We start from the raw sequence: 21,873 nt of genomic DNA on the forward strand, positions 1-21,873 counted from the left end.
TAATAAATTTCTGTATTAGCAAAATTGGAAGACTTGATTAAAAACAATGCTGGAAACATAACATAGTTTTAAAAATTATTTATTTATTAAATAAACAATAAACTACAGCATATAGCACTTGTTTGCGATGAAAATACTGTGACAAATTTGTTGGATACAAGGTCACCCCAAGTAGAGTCCATCTCAAATTCACCAAAATGAATGGTGTGAATCAAGGCTCGGGCGTGTCCTTTTCTTGGCGATGTTCACATATAGTTTGGCAGCTGTTAATCAAGACTGGCACATGTCCTTTTCTTGGCGGTGTTCACATATAGTTTGGCAGCTGTTAATCATTGCTGAGATATTTTCTTTTCTTAGCTGTATTCATGTATGGTTTGAGTCTCCATTCAGTGTCTGCAGTACCAGCATTATCCAGTGTACCAAGTTTAATTTCATATACTGAAATATATAAACCAATAAATAATTGGTTTTCTGTGTGATTTAACTTACATCATGCCAATATATGAGAGAATGTGAATGTTTGGAGTTGCTCAATATTCATGTTTTGGTGACAAATACACTGGAACACACACCATGACGGTAATACTAATGCACATACATCTATGCTGTCACAAGTATGAATGCACACACACACACACACACACACACACACACACACACACACAAAGTATGAATGCACACACACACACACACACACACACACACGCAGCCAGGCAAACAGACAGACAGACAGACAGACAGACAGACACACACACACACACACACACACACACACACACACACACACACAGCCAGCCAGCCAGCCAGCCAGACAAAAAAAAAACCCTGAAATACAGGTTTATACTGAAATTCTGAACCTTAGAAAGTGGCCTGGTTTACTTTAGTATTTGTTTTGTGTTTATCTTAGACGAAAAATAACTTGTCATCACTTATTCATCTCTATATATTTATTTTTAATTCTCTGTATTTCCAATTTACGATTGCAACACATCCAAAGGTACTTTAATTTGTTTAAATGTCAATCACACCTCAGAGTGTTTCATATGATACCTGTTAAAACTCTTCAGGGGATATGTATATTTGAGTGAAAACCTTATAATTCATTCACAAGCCATGCTAATGATTCTACCAACAGTCACTACATTTTTTGTTCCGAAGAAAATACTAGAAAGTATTCATATTATTTCGCCTGTAACCATAGTAACCAAATTCCAAAGAGCTATTGAACCAAAATACACTGCCATAGTAATGGAAAGTCTGCGGGATGTCACTGTCATTGTTGTTGATTTTTTGCACCAAGGGTAAATTACTGTAAACCTAGATATTTTCATGACTAGAAAATTTTGCGATTTTTTTAGTCTTCAGCTAGTTCTCAAAGACTAATTTTTACCAGACTGGCACATTGCGTTCATGTGAAAAAAAAAAGGCATTTTACTCTCTAGCTATTTTTGCATTTTAGTTTTCCAGCACAAATAAGACTTTTAGTGAAAATTTCCATATATTCATTTCTATATTGACAACATGATCTCGTTTGTACATTAGCTGGCGACAAGGAGGTTGAATATTAAATATTAATCTGTCATCTTCTGTAACCAGATATGTTGGCATCAATGAAATGATGTCCTGAGTCATATTTGGAGTATGTCTGTTGCTTTGTCTATTGATACAATAGAATCTGCCATCAAGACAAGATTACAGTTTTTGAAGTACGAGTACAAAATGTTTGTTGAATTATAGAAGTGTATTTTTTTAAGGATGGTGAGTAGGAAAAACCTGCCAGAGTTCTACATGTAATGTATTTTACCAGGGTTCCACGCCAGTATCATAGTTTGTAGATATATGGAAATCTGTGTAAATTTTAGTCGAATTCCCTTCTCTGTTATTATGGTTCCCAAATCTTTGTACAAAAAACTAAACCTGTATGAATGTTGTAGGTGGTTTACAGACTATGCCTTAGTTTATGGTGCTTCATGCATACACAATTCTGGACAACAACAGGGTATACAATTTTTGAAATTTTGACTAAATCATAATATCTGTAAGTACACTTATTATAACAAGCCAGAAGATTTCAAGTCATGTTGGGATTTTGGTTATTACAACTTCACATCACACCTAGCCCTGATACACCCTAACGTATTTTAACTAGTTTATGAAGCATTGGCCAGAAAGCACACATTTTTATTTTTGGTTTTTAAATTTACCCGCTGTGATATGATGCAAACACCTTCATCATGTGATTGGAACCAACAAGGAGAACATAGCAGTACCCATGTAAATGTGATTAACATATTATGAACATAACATCGCTGTGAAATTGTAATCTAATATTCCATATTCCGGTTACTGAATATGTGACCATTTCTCTTGGGTAACCACCACAAGAGGGCACACCAGATTTGGCAAAGTGCGGGCTAAATTTTGTGTCATGGCCACTGGCTGCATGGCAGTGCATGGCAGAGTGAATGAAATGTGTATGTGAAAGAACGGTGTGTGTTCTTATTAAAAAGAGCATTAGAATGGTTAGGCATGTATTATAATATGTATCATAACGGAACTGCAATAAAATTTGTAGAATTTTATGATTTGACAATACTCACATTTCATTTCAAACCTCGGTCCCACTTCTTGTAATTCGATATCTTTACCATTCTCTGTTTTCTTGTAAGTGTGGTGTCTGTTGTTCAAAAATACACTGAATGTTATCAATGGCATAAAAATAATGTGAATACTTTCAAAATTGTCATAGTTTGCTGTAGTCTTTAACCATACACATCATTTACGGAACATTAGTGAATATTTGGCAATATTTGATCAGGGATATTTTAAAAAGTTGACTACTACAGTGTTACAGCCTGTAGATTGGTAGGTAAGATTATATCTACCCAGAATCCCAACTCAAAATATCATGTTAAATATATAGAGATTTCAGATGATATCTATGCAAATTTAATCAGATTCCTCTCTCTGTAACTGAAGTTTACAAGTTATATAGAGATTTTGGATGATATCTATGTAAATTTTATCAGATTCCTCCCTCTGATTGCAGTTTAAAAAGATATATAGAGATCTCAGATGATATCTATGCAATATTATCAGATTCCTCTCTCTGTAACTGAAGTTTACAAGTTATATACAGATCTCAGATGATATCTATGCAAATTTAATCAGATTCCTCTCTCTGTAACTGAAGTTTACGAGTTATAGAGATCTCAGATGATATCTATGCAAATTTAATCAGATTCCTCTCTCTGTAACTGAAGTTTACAAGTTATATAGAGATCTCAGATGGTATGTATGCAAATATAATCAGATTCCTCCTTCTGTTTCCAAACCCATACATTATCACAACAAATAGACACTACTGGTATTCTGTAAAACATAAGCTTTACTAAAGTAACCGTGGTGAGAGACTATGCTAGAATTAATTCAAATTTATCATATTCCTGTAAAGCCACAGTAGCTATATGATTTCACTACATGTACTTTCCATTAAATTTTTACCTTGTTGAAAAAAAATAAAAATCTTTCCTGGAAACAGTTCAATCCTTCTGATCAGCTGAACTGCTTCTTTATTACTATGTACACTAGCTTGATGTCCATATGTAAACTGTCATGTAGCATGTATAGACCTGATTTCTTATTTATCAACAAATTATAAATGTGTGGGATGTTATGCATAATTCAGCGAGTACAAAAAATAACTACTGAGGTAAGTGGAAAATAAGAATATAAAAGAATGAATGAATTTAATTTCTGATAAAAAATCTACAAATATTTTCTTGCACAACATATAGTCAAAGATCATCCCTGGCTAACAGTGAAATGTACAAAAACTATCAACACACCTGAATGAAATGTGATCATCTTGATTGGCAAATGTAATCACTCTTTTACTTTCGTCCTTTGGAACAGGAAATAAATACCTCAAAATATTTTTAACCTGGAAAATGAAACCAGAAAAGTGTATTACAATTGTTATGTAAGTTATGTAAAGCTGAGCTAATGGCTATGAAAAAGGTAGACACACTGGTGGTTTTTATAAAAAAAAATTGACCAGTGATCCTGATGAATGGCGCCCTCACACAACAAATATACATGTACATACGTCTTCTGTTTTTTTTCTGCATTCTTGACCAGGACACTGCAGTGAAAAATACTACATGTAGTACGTCTTTGTGGGTGCTACCTTAAAGGAACAACGGATATTTCAGTCTGCAGTACATTGGATTCAATTATTTTGTAACACTTTCTACATACTAAATATTGTCTGAAATAAATGAAAACAATTGTAAGATTTTGTTTCATGTTCAAATTACCTACCCTTTCCCCTAATTTGGAATTAAAATGGTGGAATATAAGATGTGGATAGGCTTCTGACATGGTTCCTACATTTGGTATGTCATGTCTCATGACAGTATTAGACAAAGTGAAGTAAGCTGTGGGTCCATACGGTAAGTGACAAACTATCATACCATCTGAAATCAAATACAAGTCACAGATTATGATATCTTTCTCAGTTCTGTATGGAATATGGCTGACATCTGCATTACTACAACAGTGAGCGAATAAAGGGAGAGATCAATAGTTCAATGGCAAACAAAAAACTAAATTTCTTTTTTTTTAAGTTGGGGAGTGGTGGGGGTGTTGAACCTTTTAGGTCGTATCCGACAAAAATGATTTTACTTGTAATAGAATCTGTTTTGTACCTCTGGTACACCTGGTCGCGCTTAGGCAGCACCACTGTTGTTAGTGCTCGTATCGTGTCCTTTATTTTTCGTTACTGTGTTCTTTTTTTGCGTACGTGGTTTGGTGTTCGTCTTCGTGAATGTATCAACGTCCGTGCACTGTGACTTTTTCGCACTAATTTTGTACAGTTTTGTGTAAATTGGTGATTTTCGTCGTCCTGGCGTACACGTTCGTCAAGGTTCTACTGGGAAGGACTTCAATTCAGAATGGTTTCATTTGCATATTCAAGGAGCAAGCTGACAAACATTCTTACATCCTTATTGAATAAGCCTGTAATGAATCGTTTGAATGTCACCACCTGGCAGAGACTGAAAGAATTGAAATTGTGTAGAGTGCGGCCTACGAAAAGAGGAATTCCAGCAGGTAAACCAAAACAATATCCCATCCCTGTAAGAATCACCAGGCGGAATGTACACAAGAGGTCACCCCATAATAACGTGTACGACGCTCAAAGGATTATTATTACACCTGAACGTGTACCTGAGAAAAAGTTGATTAGATCCTTGCCGAACTTTCTACTTTGCAATGCAAGATCACTGGTTAGGAAGGTTGATGAACTACAGACTGTGTGCAATATGAATAGTGTTCAGATAGCGGCCGTGACAGAAACCTGGTTTACACATGAAAACAGCGACAGTACAGTATCAATGGATAACTATCGCCTCTTTCGAAGGGATCGATCTAACCAACGAGGTGGCGGGGTAGCTTTATATGTTAATGAGTCTTTGAACCCTAGGCCATTAAATAATCATATTGACGGTGTGGAATCCATCTGGTGCACTGTACGCCCGCCATGGTTGCCCAGAGGTCTGAGTCAATTGCTGATTGGATGCGTTTACCATCCACCTGGTAATGACGAAAAACCATTGACTAGTCATATCATTAATGCTATTGACACGGTTACATCTAAATCACCCGAATCGGGTGTCATTGTCCTTGGAGATTTTAATAGGATGAACATTAAACCAATTGCGATTAATTGCAATTTAAAGCAAGTGGTCAAGATCCCTACACGAAATGATGTTACATTAGACCTGATTGTTACTAATTTGCAACAATTATATAACTCTCCCAAATCAATCGGTCCACTGTGTTCCTCAGATCATGCAATGGTTCTCTGGCAAACGGCTCGTGCCCCACTCATCCCAGCTGAATCAATCACAACTCGTTCATTTAAAGACTCCTGTAAACGTGAATTCGCCCAATGGTTAATGAATCAGGACTGGCAGAATGTCTACAGTTGTCAATCTTGCGAGGGAAAGACATCAGTTTTCCTGTCAGCTATTTCAAATGCAATCAATAAGTATTTTCCCCTCAAAGTAGTGAAAGTTCACAGATCAGATAAACCCTTTATGAGCAGCCAAATTAAACGCATGATCAAAAACCGTCAAACAGCATTCAATAGACAAAATTTACCCTTGTATAAATTCTGGAGGAACAAAGTGAAACGAGCGATTCATCTTAGCAGGAAAAGTTACTACTCAAGAAAATTAGAGAGTTGTAAGGTTGGAGACAGCAGACAGTGGTGGAATGAAGTCAACAAACTATGTGGTCGGAACAAATCTAGAAATGTACCAGAACTAGAAATAGGGGAAGATCGCTTGCATGGTACAGTGTTAGCTAATGCCATTAATAGTCACTTTGTTAACATCACTAAGGACTATGTTCCCCTCAACCTTTCTGGTTGTGTGCAGGATCTTCCTGAGGATGACGCTCTTCCTATTGTTACCTATCAAGGTCTTGTTAAACTGCTGAAACGTCTTCCTTCAAACAAAGCTGGGGGACCCGACCATATTTCAAACAAACTCTTGAGTGAATTCGCAGAGGAATTTGCACAACCTCTAGTTGATATTTTTAATGCGTCATTCCGAGAAGGTGTTGTACCACAACAGTTTAAGGATGCTACGGTTGTACCGCTAGCGAAAACATCAAACCTGCTGTCTCTTGACGATTTCCGCCCCATTTCCTTGACGAGTAGCATTGCCAAGGTAATGGAAAGTTTGATCGAAAAGTGGCTGAAACGAGAGATTGTTGGTAAAATAGATACAAAGCAATTTGCATGTACCAAAAAGTCTTCTTCTACACTTGCCCTTGTAGACATGGTTCAAAGCTGGATTGAACAACTCGAAAGCCATGGTAAAATGGTTAGAATCTGCTTTCTAGATTTTAGTAAAGCATTTGATAAGATTGACCATAACATTTTAATAGCCAAACTTATACAACTTGGCATTAATAGCAAAATTGTGAATTGGGTGGCGCATTTTTTATCTGGGCGTCGACAACAAGTTAAAATAGGGAATTTTCTATCCAGTTGGAAAGGAATTCGGGCAGGTGTCCCACAGGGAACTAAACTCGGGCCCATTCTTTTCACAATCATGATTAATGATATTCAAGAATGTATAGAATGCTCACATTTTGTATTCATGGATGACACCACTCTATCTGAGTGTTTCAATCGAAGTTCGTCTTCATCTGCTATGCAGTTACAATTAGACATGGTGAACAACTGGTCACATATTAATAACATGAAATTAAACCCCAAGAAATGTAAAGAAATGGTTATGTGTTTCGCAAAAAGTGTTACTGATCCCCAGCCCCTCATGCTCGATGGTATTTCCTTGTCATCAGTTGAAAATTTTAAATGCCTTGGAATCACTATTAATAATCAGTTAAAGTGGGAAAACCACGTTAATGAAATTGTTACCAAAGCTTCCATGAGATTACATATTCTACGGATATTATGTCGGTTCGGTGCTAGCGTAGAAGACCTCAAGCTCATTTATGTATCCTTAGTTCGTTCAACTCTTGAATACTCATGTGTTGTGTGGCAGGGGGGTCTAACAGAAAAGTTAAAGACGCAAATTGAGCGTATTCAGAAACGGGCCTTGCGGATAATATATCCTTTTTACAGTTACAATGAATCACTGTCCTTGTTGAATCTCGATTCACTTGAATCTAGGCGGAAACAAATCTGTCAAAAATTTGCTAAGGATGTAATCCAGTCCAACCACAAACTCAACTATCACATCCCAACTCCAAGTAATCATAACTATGCAACCAGAAATCGTAACCGTGTGAATTTTTCATTTCGCACAAAACGCAAAGAATGTAGTCCGATAGTGTACTGTGTAAATTTGTTTCGCAATAGGTAAAGTGTTTACTACATGCTTTTCCTTGCATTCTCGTGTTTTGTGTATTTCATCTGTAAATTGTGTTTTGGAGTTCTGTGTCAATTTTATGCTGTTGTAGTTTTACCATGTGAGAGATTCCTTTTTAAATTGGTTTTGTGTATTTCTGTAATTTGTGTTTTGGGTTCTGTGTAAATTTTATGCTGTTGTGGTTTTACCTTGTAGAGATTCCTTTTTAAATTGGATTCAATTGTATATTTGGTTTTTTTTGTAACTCAGTGTAATTTGGCCTTTTGGCCACAATGGCTGGGATTAATAAACCATTATTATTATTAAATACAAATAATGTAAAGTCGAGAAATGGAAGAATTTTCGCTATAGTAAATGCATGCCACTACAATACTTGTTAGGAACAAGGGCTTTGTATTCATAGTACTACATACCACTACATACCCACTGAATTTAACTGTGCTGTCTGAAACAATTATCAGTTTGGCCAAGTTAGTGGGGGTGGGGGTGGGGGGTGGGTGGGTGTGTCTAGAGGCCTGACTCAAAGAAATTAGTTTTTATCCTACATTGAACTATTGATCTCACTTCTAAATGCCCTTAAAGTGAAATAAAAACTTGAAAGTCTGTTCCCCTTAAAGATAAATAGTTCTAACCACTGTACATAGCATCAATATGACTGTAATTGTTATGACCAGTCACATGAGGGCAATATAACATTATCATCACTTTACATGTAACAATTTGACAGCATTGTGCTTATCTAGATTGTGAGTTTCTTCCTGTCATGTATTTCTTCACTTCCGATGGAAAAAGTGTACTCAAATAACCCATTTCAACATTCCATATATGGGGAGGTATGTAGACAAGAATTGACAGTCAAGTCATGTCCTTCAACTGTTTCAAACGTGTAAAAGCAGATGTGAATCGATAAATTTCTTGACACATATTGTACTTATCAACCAGATATTTAGGTTCACACTGAAGCCACATTTTCCACCATGCATGGAATTTGACTTGTTACCTGCTGATCTCTTATGTTCATGAAGAATAATAAGATGTGACATCATTTGGTTTCCTTACCTGGTGATCCCCTATGTTCATGAAGAATAATAAGATCTGTGACATCATTGGCACGACAGGCTTGTACAATTTGGGTCATTTCATAATTACCACGGTTCATCCTTTGGGCTGTTGGCAATATTAATTTCATTTCCTGAATGGGGCAAAAAATTGGATGATAAAATAAGTAAACATTTATCCAATGAATGAATGAATAAATAAATAAATAAATGAGAGTGAGTCAGTGAATGAATGAAATAACGTCATCAATAAAGGATCACAGACAGTTTTCAAAAAAGTAAGACGCAAGAATTAAGTAATTTACGTCATGACTTGTGCAGATAGTTGTATGTTTGCTGTCTACTGGTCTAGTAGAAGGAAAATAAATATAGCTGTTGCAAAATATCTTACAAGACAACTTTTTCAAATTGTATGCCACAGGAAAGGAAAGGCTGAAAACACTATAATGTGTGTAAATGCAGATATTTCCAGGCATAATTTTCTATCCAGGATGAGACATTAACCACACTCTGTAAATAAGATTACAGTATGAATGGACCTTTACAATTTCCAGTACATGTCCTTTCAGTTCAAAGTATAACATAAATAACACTTCAAAGTATTTATTCAGTTTAAGGACAAGTTTTGGAACATTTACCATATCATCATGCTGCATCATGATTTTATCAATTATATCATCTCTGAAATTTTCAAACGAATCCTAGCTAGGGCTGAAGGTAGTGACATATCTCACAGGCTAATTTAGGCATTCTTGCAAACCAGAGCTGTTATTTCTCCCGCAAACTTCGAAATAACGAGACTCTGGCATGGACGGTGCCGTAAAAGAGGCCGTGGTTTACGACGATGAATTTAGGGAATTTACCAACAAATGTTTTTTTTCAGACTACATACCTTTGAAAACTGTTTAAGTTTAGAGCTTGGATCTCTTGATGTTGTCACCATAATCTTTGGATCTTCAACACCTGCCCATCTGTATTCGTCATCCACATGGGAAGTAACTGCAGTACAATAGAATACATCAACATATCATTATCTTATAATAAGATTCAGTGAAAATATACTGTTCTGACCAACTTCCGAAACCATAATATGAAACAGAATTTTGTTCATAAATATTGCTGTAACCCTGGTTCCATATTTGTAACCAGGAGTCAAATATATTTGCAAAAAAACACTGGAGAACACATATTATATAATCAGTTGAAGTATGCAGAGTTGGAATCTGAGTTCATGAGACTTACTAAGTTTACCAATACATTTATTCATTGGCATTTAATAATTTGTTTTGATTTCCTTAGAGTCTAAATTGTAAGTTATTTTGTTACCTCCTTCTCCACCTTCATCATCATAGTCTAATGTCTTCTGTATACTCAAAGCTTCTTTCCTCAAATCAGTTGGTAGTGCTTTGTCACCTGAAAAGACACAATGCACGAAGAAAATGTTTTACTTTTCTAGTTACAAATTGTTCTTTGCTTTCTATCAATTTGTTGGATTTTAATAATTACAACAGTAGTAAATTGAAAATATAAAGCAAATGTATATATATATGGACACATGTGGAAGACCCAGAGATTGGTATAGGGAATTCTGCAATAACGTTTGATGCAATGTGATAATGGTACATATTCAAAAGTTGTCCCTAATAGTACACTTTTTTTCAATTTTTACAAGGACTTAATGAATTAAGAGTGTGCTCTGTTTTCAAATTATCCTTGGCTGAAAGAATGATGACAGAGAAATTTTTCGGAAAATTGACCATGCTTCAAAACAATACCATCAACCCATCATCTACTGCTTTAAGTGTCATATGAATAGTTCATTTCACAAACTTTGTGAAAAGCATACACACTTTCAAGTGCTTCTCTGATTTTTCTTTTCCTATCAGCTGTCTGCCTTGCTTGGTCTTCAAGAGATTTTCTGTACAAGTACTCTCTTCGAAGTCTGGCTTGTCTTCTCAACTGGAGAAAATAAACGCATTTTGATTTTGAAACATTTGAATGATTGAATAATAAAAACATTACAGTGTATAATAGTAATGGCAATAAAGAGACTTTATAAAGCACTCCAGGTATTAACAAAAAACAAATTACAGAAATAGAAGTCAAAGTTTGACAAAAGGATTAATGTCAACAGAAAAAGGTTGACTCAGAGAAGAAAGAAATGTAAAGAAATGAGGTTTGAGAGCAGACCAGAAAGATGACTTAGTGTCCAGATGACTATGATTGTAGAAAAGTTTGTTCCAAGTTGAAGGAGCAGTGTAAGAGAATGACCACTCATTCATTGAACTTCTTTGTAACAAGACGAAGACGGGTATCGAAAGAGGACCGATGCAGATGTTGTCTAGGGGAGCATACAACTGAAAAAGATATAAGATGATTCGATACCACGTTGGCATCCAGACTAATGTAATGATAAGTCTAATTCGTGCAATATATATTTGGCACACACAATTTTGATAAATGACCCACAGCTGTGAAGATCCAACTAATGTTGTTGATTTGTTGATGTCTGTTATATTTGCAATAACATAGTCTTATATTTTCAATGCCGTGAAAAAGAGTTAAAATCAACGAGTAAAAAATATAATTATCATGGGACTCATGCTCCTTCATCACGTTACTTTTTGGTCGTGGGTGCTATGGTCAAGTGAAGTTGACTGGAATTGTAATGAAGACTAGACACGTGTTGGATGTTGTCGCAATCTACAACAGTGACCACTGTGCAAGGGGACATGGGTATCATTCTCGAAAAGAAGAAAATGGACCATACTGAACGTTTTCGAAATAAAACACATCTGACACGAGTGAAGTATCCGTCAGTGGACAAAATCGTGGGTTAGTAGTGATCAAAAAATGAAAACACACATGTACTCACCATCTTGATTCTGTCTCTGATATACGCATGTGCCGTGACCTTAAAAGTTAAACTTGATCTGATTGGACAATGTTTTCACAAGGGGTCACCTTTAACCAATCGTAGAAGGTCTTTCATGAGGATAAATTCAGACGTCATGCTTTCGTTCAGGTTGTAAGTTTTCTGTTAGTGTGTACTTGGACAACAAAACAACAAAATGGTGAGTAAACTAACAATTTCTGTCGTAATATCTCATATTAGGTTCTTCAGGAATCCTCTAAAGACAAGTTGATATATCTGACTTTACCAGGTATTCGTGTTATCGGGACATTTTTATAACGACGTTAGCTCAAGATGTAAATTGTAATCTACATACAATGTCAATGACAATGGGATACATGTCACTTGAAAGCACGTTTACATATACTTTAAAATATGAAAGAAGTATGTAATGTCCATCTATATATTCGTAGTTGAAGAATCAACGTCCAGGCATTATCGTTCAACTCACCCCGGTTTTTCATTTTTCATGAGTTTAACATGCACACATAAGTTATCCCACACCATAATATTATGTACATACAAACACACACACATACACACACATATTCAGGAGGCATAACTGTTGTTTTGGCAAACACTAAATTCCATCAATTTATTTCCTCCCTTTTTAAGGCGAGAAATGCAGAGAAGGCAATGTAAGTATGATCATGAAACTATAAACATGTCCTTTCCAGACATTTCAAATAAGTTTATGGTTACATCAGTTGATTCCTACAATAGTTACACTGATAGTAGACTTAATAACAATAAAACATGAAATATATTACTGTAGATGTTGTTAGCATGGTTCTCCAGTAACACATACATGCCACCATAAAGGACAATGCAGTTACTAGAGACCTCCCCAATTTTTACACTTGAGTGTAGTGAAATAATTGTAATTTGACTTTTGGATGGTTTCCTCAAGAGTGTTCAATCTTTGTTTAAGGAGAAAACTGTTTTGGATTTAAAACTAGATTTTAAGCTTTTCATATATGTGTAGATGGAGAGAGGGGGCAAATGCTTTGATAAGATCTTTTATAGATCCAGACGATAAGTAAACTGAACAATCCATTGTTGTTTGTGCTAAACTAGCTTGTGCATGTTGTGGTCACATAAATCGAAAATAATGATGAATCTTTCACTGTAGACAATTCTCTGGTTGGGATGTTTGTTTTGAAAATAATCTCAGCAGGTGGGAAGAGCAATTCTCATTTTAATACTACAATACCATTTTACCTCATGCTAGAGGGTCAAAATAGAACAAGAAGGTTGACTCATTGTCACACATGCCTATAGTAATGCATGTGAAGTGCATGGAGTGGAAGTTATAGTGTCAACAAAGAAATTGAATGTTCATTATTTTTATGATGCAACTAGGTAGTAATATACCGTGACTATTTCAGGTACCGAGAATTAATGTACATTTTGTATATGTATCATCTTTATCATTTATTCTGATCATCACTACACAGGACCACATTGGCACGTTTTCGTGCAGCACAACTAGCCGATGTAAAAGTGAGAGAAAGGAGGCCTTACTTGGCATCAGAATGTGAAGATCTCCATAAAGCAGAGAAATGGAGAAGACAAATTATCGGTGAAGTGTCCAGAAAAGTAGCACAAATACAAAATGGTAGGTTACCGGTAAATTGCTAGTGTAAAAATACAAATCTACAATTAAAATGGAGATCAAATAACATTTATGTAAATTTCCATATGGAAAAAATATTGAAGGTTTTCAAGATAACTGCTAGGCACTGACAAGTTCAATACTGTGACTACACATTGAAATCAGAACTATTTGGATTGCTGGAAAACTGCAAATACTAGTATCAACCCAGTAGCAATCTTGTTAAAATCTGAAAATCTGAAATTGTCTCGATTTCTTTTGCATATAGTTGTTTGTTTTCTGCCGATGTGGTTTTTTAGTTGAGGATCCATCAGTACAGTTGTGATGTGCAACTGTGAACAGTGCCCTCTCTTGTCAGTTCGATTCTATTATTATTGAATAACTTTCATGTTGTTGCCAGTATTATTTATACATGTTGTTTTCCCTACAGCTGGTCTTGGTGAATTCAAAATCAGAGATTTAAATGATGAAATCAACAAACTACTTCGAGAGAAGAGACACTGGGAGAACAGGATAGTGGAGTTAGGGGGACCAGACTATACAGTAAGTTTTAATTTGGTACACTTGGCACACAATATTATAATATGAATTGTACTTTTGTGATGATTGTATTTCAATGTCAAGGTCATTCTATTTTATGGGATACCAGTAATGGGAAATCATTTTTTTTCAGATCTAAAGTAGTTTAACTTAAAACCATTCACCTTCTTCAGCCACAAGTCCATGTATAAGATAATGGCTGTAGCAGGATTAGGGTTAAAATGTCTCATCATAGATCCTCCACCAAGAAGGAGGGTCTATGTTGGTGGAGGGTCTATGGTCTCATGCATGAAAGGATTAACAGAGTTTTTTCACTGACACATCACTGGGCAGTGGCTTAGACATTGTAATGTGAAGGACTGTTTTGTATCATACAAACTTGAATCCATGGGCAATAGCTAACAGTTTTAAATATTTAAGTTTATATACTCGTACAATTATGAAGATTTTGGTTTCCTCTCATAACACACTATGACTGGTAGATACCTACTCTATGTCTCCTATAAATTACCAGAAACGATAAAGTAATAAAAGAACATGGGTTGCTTGCCCTTCACTCTGGGAAGAAGCCTCCTGATCATGCTAATTATGCAAATTATTATGCACATAGAAATTCCCTTTATGTTGTTATCTTTGAAGAACACTGCATATAATGCTGATGTCAAATATTTTCATTTTGTGCAGAGCTTTTAAGCAAAGTATAATAACATTTGTTGTAAACAGCGTCATCTATCATAGAGTGAACAAGATTGACAATTTGCAGTCAAAAGCACTAAGTTTATCAGATTACGTTTTGTGTATTGGTTAAATTTCTAGAGTATATTATCAGGGTTTGTTTAAATTGTGCATTTTATAATTGATTTTATTACACAGAAAATTGGTCCCAAGATGTTGGATCATGAAGGAAAGGAAGTACCGGGGAACAGAGGTTACAAGTACTTTGGAGCAGCCAGAGATTTACCAGGTGTTAGAGAACTTTTTGAACAAGAACGTAAGTCAGATTTACCAGGTGTTAGAGAACTTTTTCTTTTAAATGTGTCAGAGAACTTTTTGAACAAGAATGTAAGTGAGATTTAACTGGTGTTAAAGAACATTTTGAACAAGAATGTAAGAGAAACTGAAATAGTGCATTCACATTTGGAAGAGTATCATATCCTCCAACTCTCAAAAAAGACATCATTTTTTCAAATGCTTCCAGCAGATGTTGTAGTTATTAAATTATTTAAGATGCTTAAACTATTCAGAAGGTGTTTGTTCCTTAAACATCCTTTGATGTGTATTTGTTATCATTTTCAACAGCTCCAGCCCCTCCAAGGAAAACAAGAGGAGAATTGATGAAGAATATTGATGCAGATTACTATGGTTACAGGGATGAAGATGATGGCGTTTTAGTACCACTGGAATTAGATTATGAGAAACAATGTAAGTAACGCCGTTTACAGGATGTACCCACATTGTAAGAATTCAAAACCAACATGAATTCACATCCGGAGTAATAAAATTGTCCTCTGTGTATATGACCATAACATGTGTACAAAGACAAGAATACTAGTGATTAATAATAATGATAATAATAATAATAATGATAAAGCAAATTTATAATGTGCCTGTCCTCCATTGGGGGAAGGGGGGCGGGAGGGGGGTATGAAATGACATGACACATGTTAGGATTTTTTCCATATGAATAGTATGCTTTATCTTTTAAAATGGACACCTACAAGAATATCTTTTAGGTTCAGAAATAACATCATCAAATGAAATGTGGGACTCATTGTATTTGTGCTAAATTACGCCATCTTTTGTTTTGAAAGAGTGGTTATCTTAAAGTAAGATGATCTTGTTGTTATTGCTGTTTGCAAAGTATGAATTGAAATAAGTTTGTCTCTGATCTGATAAGTCACATGTTGCCTGTCTTAACAGTAATTGCAGAAAGAGTAGCAGAGTGGAAAGAACACAAAGAGGCGGCGTTGTCAGGGGATACAATATCAAAAGATGAAGAAGACGAGGAAGAAGACATTTATGCAGTAGAACCAGAGTATGATGTAAGTATATTTATACTGGTATTTAGATTGCTATGTCTGGGTTGCTAGTCAGTAACATGTGCACTATCAATTGTTCTGGACTCGTGTTATTAAAACCTATCCACTCACAATATTATCAACATCCAATATCCAGTATCCAATATCTGTAGTAGTTATACATTAGATTATTAAGTCATCAATAAAACATAACCTAAAGTCACAGAATAGTAACTCTGATGGTGAAACAAAAACTACTGTCAATGTTAGATTGCTTATTATAGGTCCTATGTATTGTCATTTGGAGTCATGATGGTCAAATGGGTAGAGTGGCTGGCTTGGAATCTGCAGGTTGCAGGATCGAGCTCCATCTCTGCTATTTGTTTCTGAATTGCTAAAGTCCTTGGGCAAGATTTGAACCACGATTGTGCTCCAGCCAACCCAGCTGTATAATTGGGAACCTGATAGGATAGAGGTTGTAATGTGAATGCTTTAATCATAAGTGCTTTTGGAGGTTAAATGAACTGTATGCTTCGTAGGGAGTTGAAGTATAATGGGCTGTTTTGCCATTATAGATCCATGCCTGATGCATTATAAAAACACATTGCATTTAATTTATGATTATTATTATAATTTATTGCAGTCTGACGATGAAGGTAGAGAAAGAATGGAGACTGAGGAAGGTCAACCCAGATATGTAGCTCATGTACCCGTCCCAACACAACAAGAGGTAAGTATGGTATATGTATCTAACACACTGTGTAACTCGTGTACCCGTCCCATCACAACAAGAGGTAAGTATGGGATATGTATCTAACACAAAGTGTAACACATTTACCCGTCCCAACACAACAAGAGGTAAGAATGGTAGATGTGTCTAATACACTGTGTAACTCGTGTACCCGTCCCAACACAACAAGAGGTAAGAAGGGTATATGTGTCTAATACACTGTGTAACTCGTGTACCCGTCCCAACACAACAAGAGGTAAGAAGGGTATATGTGTCTAATTCACTGTGTAACTCATGTACCCGTCCCAACACAACAAGAGGTAAGAATGGTATATGTATCTAATACACTGTGTAACTCGTGTACCCGTCCTATCACAACAAGAGGTAAGAAGGGTAGATGTGTCTGTTACAGCATGTGTGCATAGTCAGGTATTGAAACAACATTTCTTCTATCATTGTATCTTTTTTTTAAATCATTAATGATGACCTGTTTATTTGCATTCAATGAAAAGCATTTTTTTCATAATAAAATACTTCCTATGTTGAACTAGGAGGGAAGTATGCATGCAATAATAGCGTTTCTGTAAGCAACTTGGCACAGGAGTTTTCATTTGGATGTGTTTTGACATGTATTTATATATCATATTATTAATGTAGAGCATGGTGCTTGTTGCGTTTCGATCGTCTCTGTTTAAATGATCTGTTCTTTCATTCCACAGGTTGAAGAAGCTTTACTTAGGAGGAAAAAGATGGAACTATTAGGAAAATATGCCAGTGAAAGTTTGATGCAACAAAGTGATGAAGCCAAGACGTTAATGGGACTTTGAACTTTTCAAATCATCAGTGATCCAGTATATGTATATACATTATATTAATTTGTATATCTATATATTGGTATACACTGTGATGTTTAAGATCAGGACAACAACACATACTGCTTCCTTTCTGGATAAATTTGCATCAGAGAGCTATGTGCTGTTTCTTTGCAGCCAACACTGGTATAAAGTGTAGAAGAAACAGGCACATTGCGTGGGACATTTGTTGTGAATATTATTTTAGGAGATTGTACTACATTTGTATATTATTAATATTATACACAGAGGAAGAAGTTATTTCTTAAATGTCTATGTTTCAAAACCAGAAATGACAGAAGCAAAGAAAGGAAAGGCAAGGAAATATTACAGTTGTAAGAATTGGTTGAGAAGCATGTAGTATTGTATGATCTGTGACAATTTATGTTTGTCATCGTTATGGAGAGATTTCATAGTTACCACAGGGTTCTCTCGTGAAAACTGTCAGCGGTCTTCGAAAATAATGACCGGATTTCTAGAAACGCAACAAATTTGTAAGGCTAGAATCCATTCGTACACTAGCCTATAGTTGTATTGAGAGCTAAAGTATCGCAGCTGTTTGATTAGCAAAGAATGTTATCAGAACTATGTATCTGGACTTTTCTGTTCACTGCCAAGGAACAAATGCCTTTTCCAGAACTAAGTTGGAATACTTTTCTACAGAAATTTGTGAATATTATTATTTTTTTTTTTAAAGTGTAACTGAACAGTCAGTATTATTGATAATGAGTATGTTGGCAGATACAGAATTAGTTTTGATGAAAATAAGATGACAAAATCCAAATTGAAGAAAGGACAAGACTTTGTTCAATCAAGTCTTGGATAGATAAATACAAATCTTTTTAAAGGAAAGAATTTTTTTTACAGTTTTTCTCAAAGAACAAGAAATAATAAACTCTGAAGGTTTGGATAGACACACTAGTCTGCCAAGGAGTGTACAGTTTTTCTCAAGTACATGTACTTATATACTAGTCTTCCTTGTAATTTGTTATTTCCACCAAGTGGGTGTTGGACGGCTGTTGTGTGTTCACCCCATTTGTATGTTTGTTTGTCTGTATGTATGTATGTACCGTATGTATGTATGTATGTATGTATGTATGTATGTATGTGTGTGTGTGTGTGTGTGTGTGTGTGTGTGTGTGTATGTATGTATGTATGTATGTATGTATGTATGTATGTATGTATGTATGTCTTCTACATTTGTGGAATCTTTGGCTGATGTTTCAAAACACTCCAACATGGCATGGTGTGTTGCTAATGCTCTGGCATCACTGAAATGTACTTCTCGAAGTTCTGTTAAATCACTTTTATTACCTGGAATTATGGAATAGATAGAAGACTTTTTGTAAGCATTAATTTTAGAATCACGAGTGAATCAAATAATCTAGAAAGTATTATTCATTTCTAGGTTTGTACAGCGCATTCATGGATGGATGGACGAATGAACAGAAGAGTGGGTTGATGTATGTATGTATGTATGTATGTATGTATGTATGTATGTAAGTATGTATGTATGTATGTATGTATGTATGTATGTATGTATGTATGTATGTATGTATGTATGTATGTATGTATGTATGTATGTATGTATGTATGTATGTATGTATGTATGTATGTATGTATGTATGTATGTATGTATGTATGTATGTACGTACGTATGTCTGTCTGTCTGTCTGATAGCAGCATATATTTAAAAAATCGTGGATGGATTTAGAGGAATATTTGTTTAAAAATTGCCTATCAGTCATGGACCAATTGATTAGATCTTTGTGGAAATCCAGTGCAGGATCTGAATCTTGGATGCTATGACATTCCTAGCATTACACTCTGGAATGCCTTTTCTGGGTTTTTGAATAGTCTAACTGGTTTTTTAGTAGAAGTACCAAGTGTTGGTGGAAGTATGTGTTCTACACAATGCCCCCTTACATGTATTGTATTATGAAGGTCACTGAATAAACAACCTTAAAGAAAACCTTGATCCATTGAAGTACCTGTATATGTGCAGTTCACGGTAGTTTATATAAAACTTTTAAAAAAAGGTTACCTTCCGATTGTACAAGTTTGGACAAATTTATATCTGTGTTCACATGAATTGGACTCTCCTGAAACTAGCCTGAATTGTTAAATATTTGAGTGTGTTTGACTCCCAGTCTTGTAATGTTCAACTAGTAAATCTAAGGCCACCCCACCCTATAGGCAGTGAACTAATGTAATGCCACAGGTAGGAGGCCTTAGTGTAAATGATTTTATTATCAAATCATAATTTAGTGTATGTGATTTTTTAATATGATGTCCATTTAAAATGTCTTTGCTATGATCTCCTAATTCAGGAGAAAATTCTGGTACTCATTATTTCTAGTTCCAAGAAGTTTGTCCTCAGTATGTAATGTAAACTGTACAACCTTTTCATCCATGAGTTGTGTAATTTTTTTTTTGCCATACATTTCATAGAATGTTAGCAAAACTTACAAAAGGGGAATTGATGAAGTATAAACAAGACATTTTGACTTTTGTATGTAATCTATAACATCAAAAAGCATTTCCAGTAAGATTTCCTTGGGGTCCCCACACCTTTGAAATCATAAGATCATGACTCAAATTGAAACAAACCAAATACAAGCACAAACTTTTACATTTAAGGTGAGATAGGTTTATGTGGGTTTTTTTGTAGAAAAATAATATTATGTTTGGCAATTATCTATCTTCAATAACAGGTGAGGTGGCCTACAGGAAATCTTTTCCACATTTTCTTGTACTACTGTATCACTTTGTATTTTAGTTGTGACATTGTTCCTATGATGTCATAACCTTTTGATCTTCACATTTATTTTGTAAATATTGCAGATATTAATTTTGATATTTTGAATTATCAGTAATAGTAGTAGAAGTGAGAAAAGAAGCTTCATGGGCATATATTTTTTTGGACATCAGATTTTCATGATAGAATTAAGTCTATGCATTTCAACTATTTGATTAAAATCTAATGTAGGAATATGGCTAGATTCCTTTATATCCTTTGTGTACTGTCGTGTGTTTTTTATTTTGTTGTTGTGGGAGTGATCACCTGTAGGTAGAGGAGATAGCGCCCTCAAAGGCAAATAAAATGCATATGACAATATACCAAGAAAATACAGGAATCAAGGCATATGCCTGCAGTAGATTTTAATATGATTTTATATTTTACATGCACTTACCTAATCCTGTACATTGATTGATATGGAAGTAGATTATAAAAATTGTATGGAAACAAAGTGTGGTCACTGTTCCTTTGTTTGTGATAGCGAATCTGAATCTTATAACAAGTATAACGCTAACTACCGTCATCAAGTAATCACTGAAACTTACAACTTTGTCATCAGCTTTACAAAAAAGCTTCACTGTTATCAGATACTGGACAAGCCTCAAGTCACAAAACTTTAGTCTCAGTTTATCAGCTGAACCTAAATCTACACTGTTATCAGGTGAGAAGTCATAGAATGACAGGCTACAGTTATCAGCTGCTCTCATTTCAGCAATGTGATCATTTCAGCGAACAGCAGAATTGTTGAGACATCAGTCCAAATAGCCAAGAATACATGTAAACAGTTTTCACACTGGTTCATAACAATGCAAAGGATGGTGTCAAATTTTATCTTAAAAAGGATTGACTCTGTCTGTACACCATGACGAGCGCCCTCACACATCGGTCAACCCCTCCCACGACGTATCTTGCAGTCTATGTTATGATAGGTTGTAAGTATTAAGAAAAGTTACTTACATAGAATCTTATTGACTGCACATAATTAACACACTTAGATCATTCCAAAATAGAGGGTATAGGACTTTAGTGCACACATCTTGTTGGGATAGCAAAATTCCATGTCCACTCTTGTCTATGATTTTCTACCAAAGAAGACATGGATCACTCTGGCACTGGTTCACTGACCTGTTTGTTTTTGATTTTCAACATGGTGTGAATTGATAAAAGTTTTAGATTAGATTATAGATGAAGCGCCCTTGTCCACATTTCAGTAATATTTAAATTAGTTTATGATGTACCAATTCTATCTCAAATTTTATAAATAGAAATTACAGAGATTGTCATGGTGTATTTGTAGAATCTCAAAACTAAACCCAAACCCTGTTCTACTATTTAGTGCTACAACCATGTTGTACAGCTATACATTGAGAACTACTATGGAAGTGTATGACTACATCATATTTTGAGAATGAATGTTCATGAACTCTGGGTTCATACTTT

General features: G+C 35.2%; 2 protein-coding genes across 2 annotated transcripts; one reads left to right on the plus strand and one right to left on the minus strand.

Annotated features, from left to right (window-relative positions):
- Positions 1–262: 262 nt before the first annotated feature.
- LOC144436670 (U3 small nucleolar ribonucleoprotein IMP4-like) lies at positions 263–10,372 on the minus strand. Its single transcript, XM_078125516.1, has 7 exons — positions 10,292–10,372; positions 9,858–9,964; positions 8,967–9,099; positions 4,324–4,478; positions 3,849–3,943; positions 2,601–2,677; positions 263–438 (listed from the first exon to the last, which is right to left on the minus strand). Exons 2-7 carry the CDS (start codon positions 9,906–9,908, stop codon positions 326–328), a joined length of 624 nt encoding a protein of 207 aa, XP_077981642.1. The 5' UTR covers positions 9,909–9,964; positions 10,292–10,372; the 3' UTR covers positions 263–325.
- Positions 10,373–11,967: 1,595 nt separating this feature from the next.
- LOC144437732 (pre-mRNA-splicing factor ISY1 homolog) lies at positions 11,968–18,606 on the plus strand. The gene is made up of 9 exons (XM_078126745.1): positions 11,968–12,039; positions 12,495–12,517; positions 13,337–13,497; positions 13,925–14,037; positions 14,908–15,025; positions 15,334–15,456; positions 15,955–16,076; positions 16,696–16,782; positions 17,502–18,606. Exons 1-9 carry the CDS (start codon positions 12,037–12,039, stop codon positions 17,607–17,609), a joined length of 858 nt encoding a protein of 285 aa, XP_077982871.1. The 5' UTR covers positions 11,968–12,036; the 3' UTR covers positions 17,610–18,606.
- Positions 18,607–21,873: the final 3,267 nt, after the last annotated feature.

This window comes from Glandiceps talaboti, chromosome 1 (assembly GCF_964340395.1).
Source record: "Glandiceps talaboti chromosome 1, keGlaTala1.1, whole genome shotgun sequence".
NCBI classification, from domain to species: domain Eukaryota; kingdom Metazoa; phylum Hemichordata; class Enteropneusta; family Spengelidae; genus Glandiceps; species Glandiceps talaboti.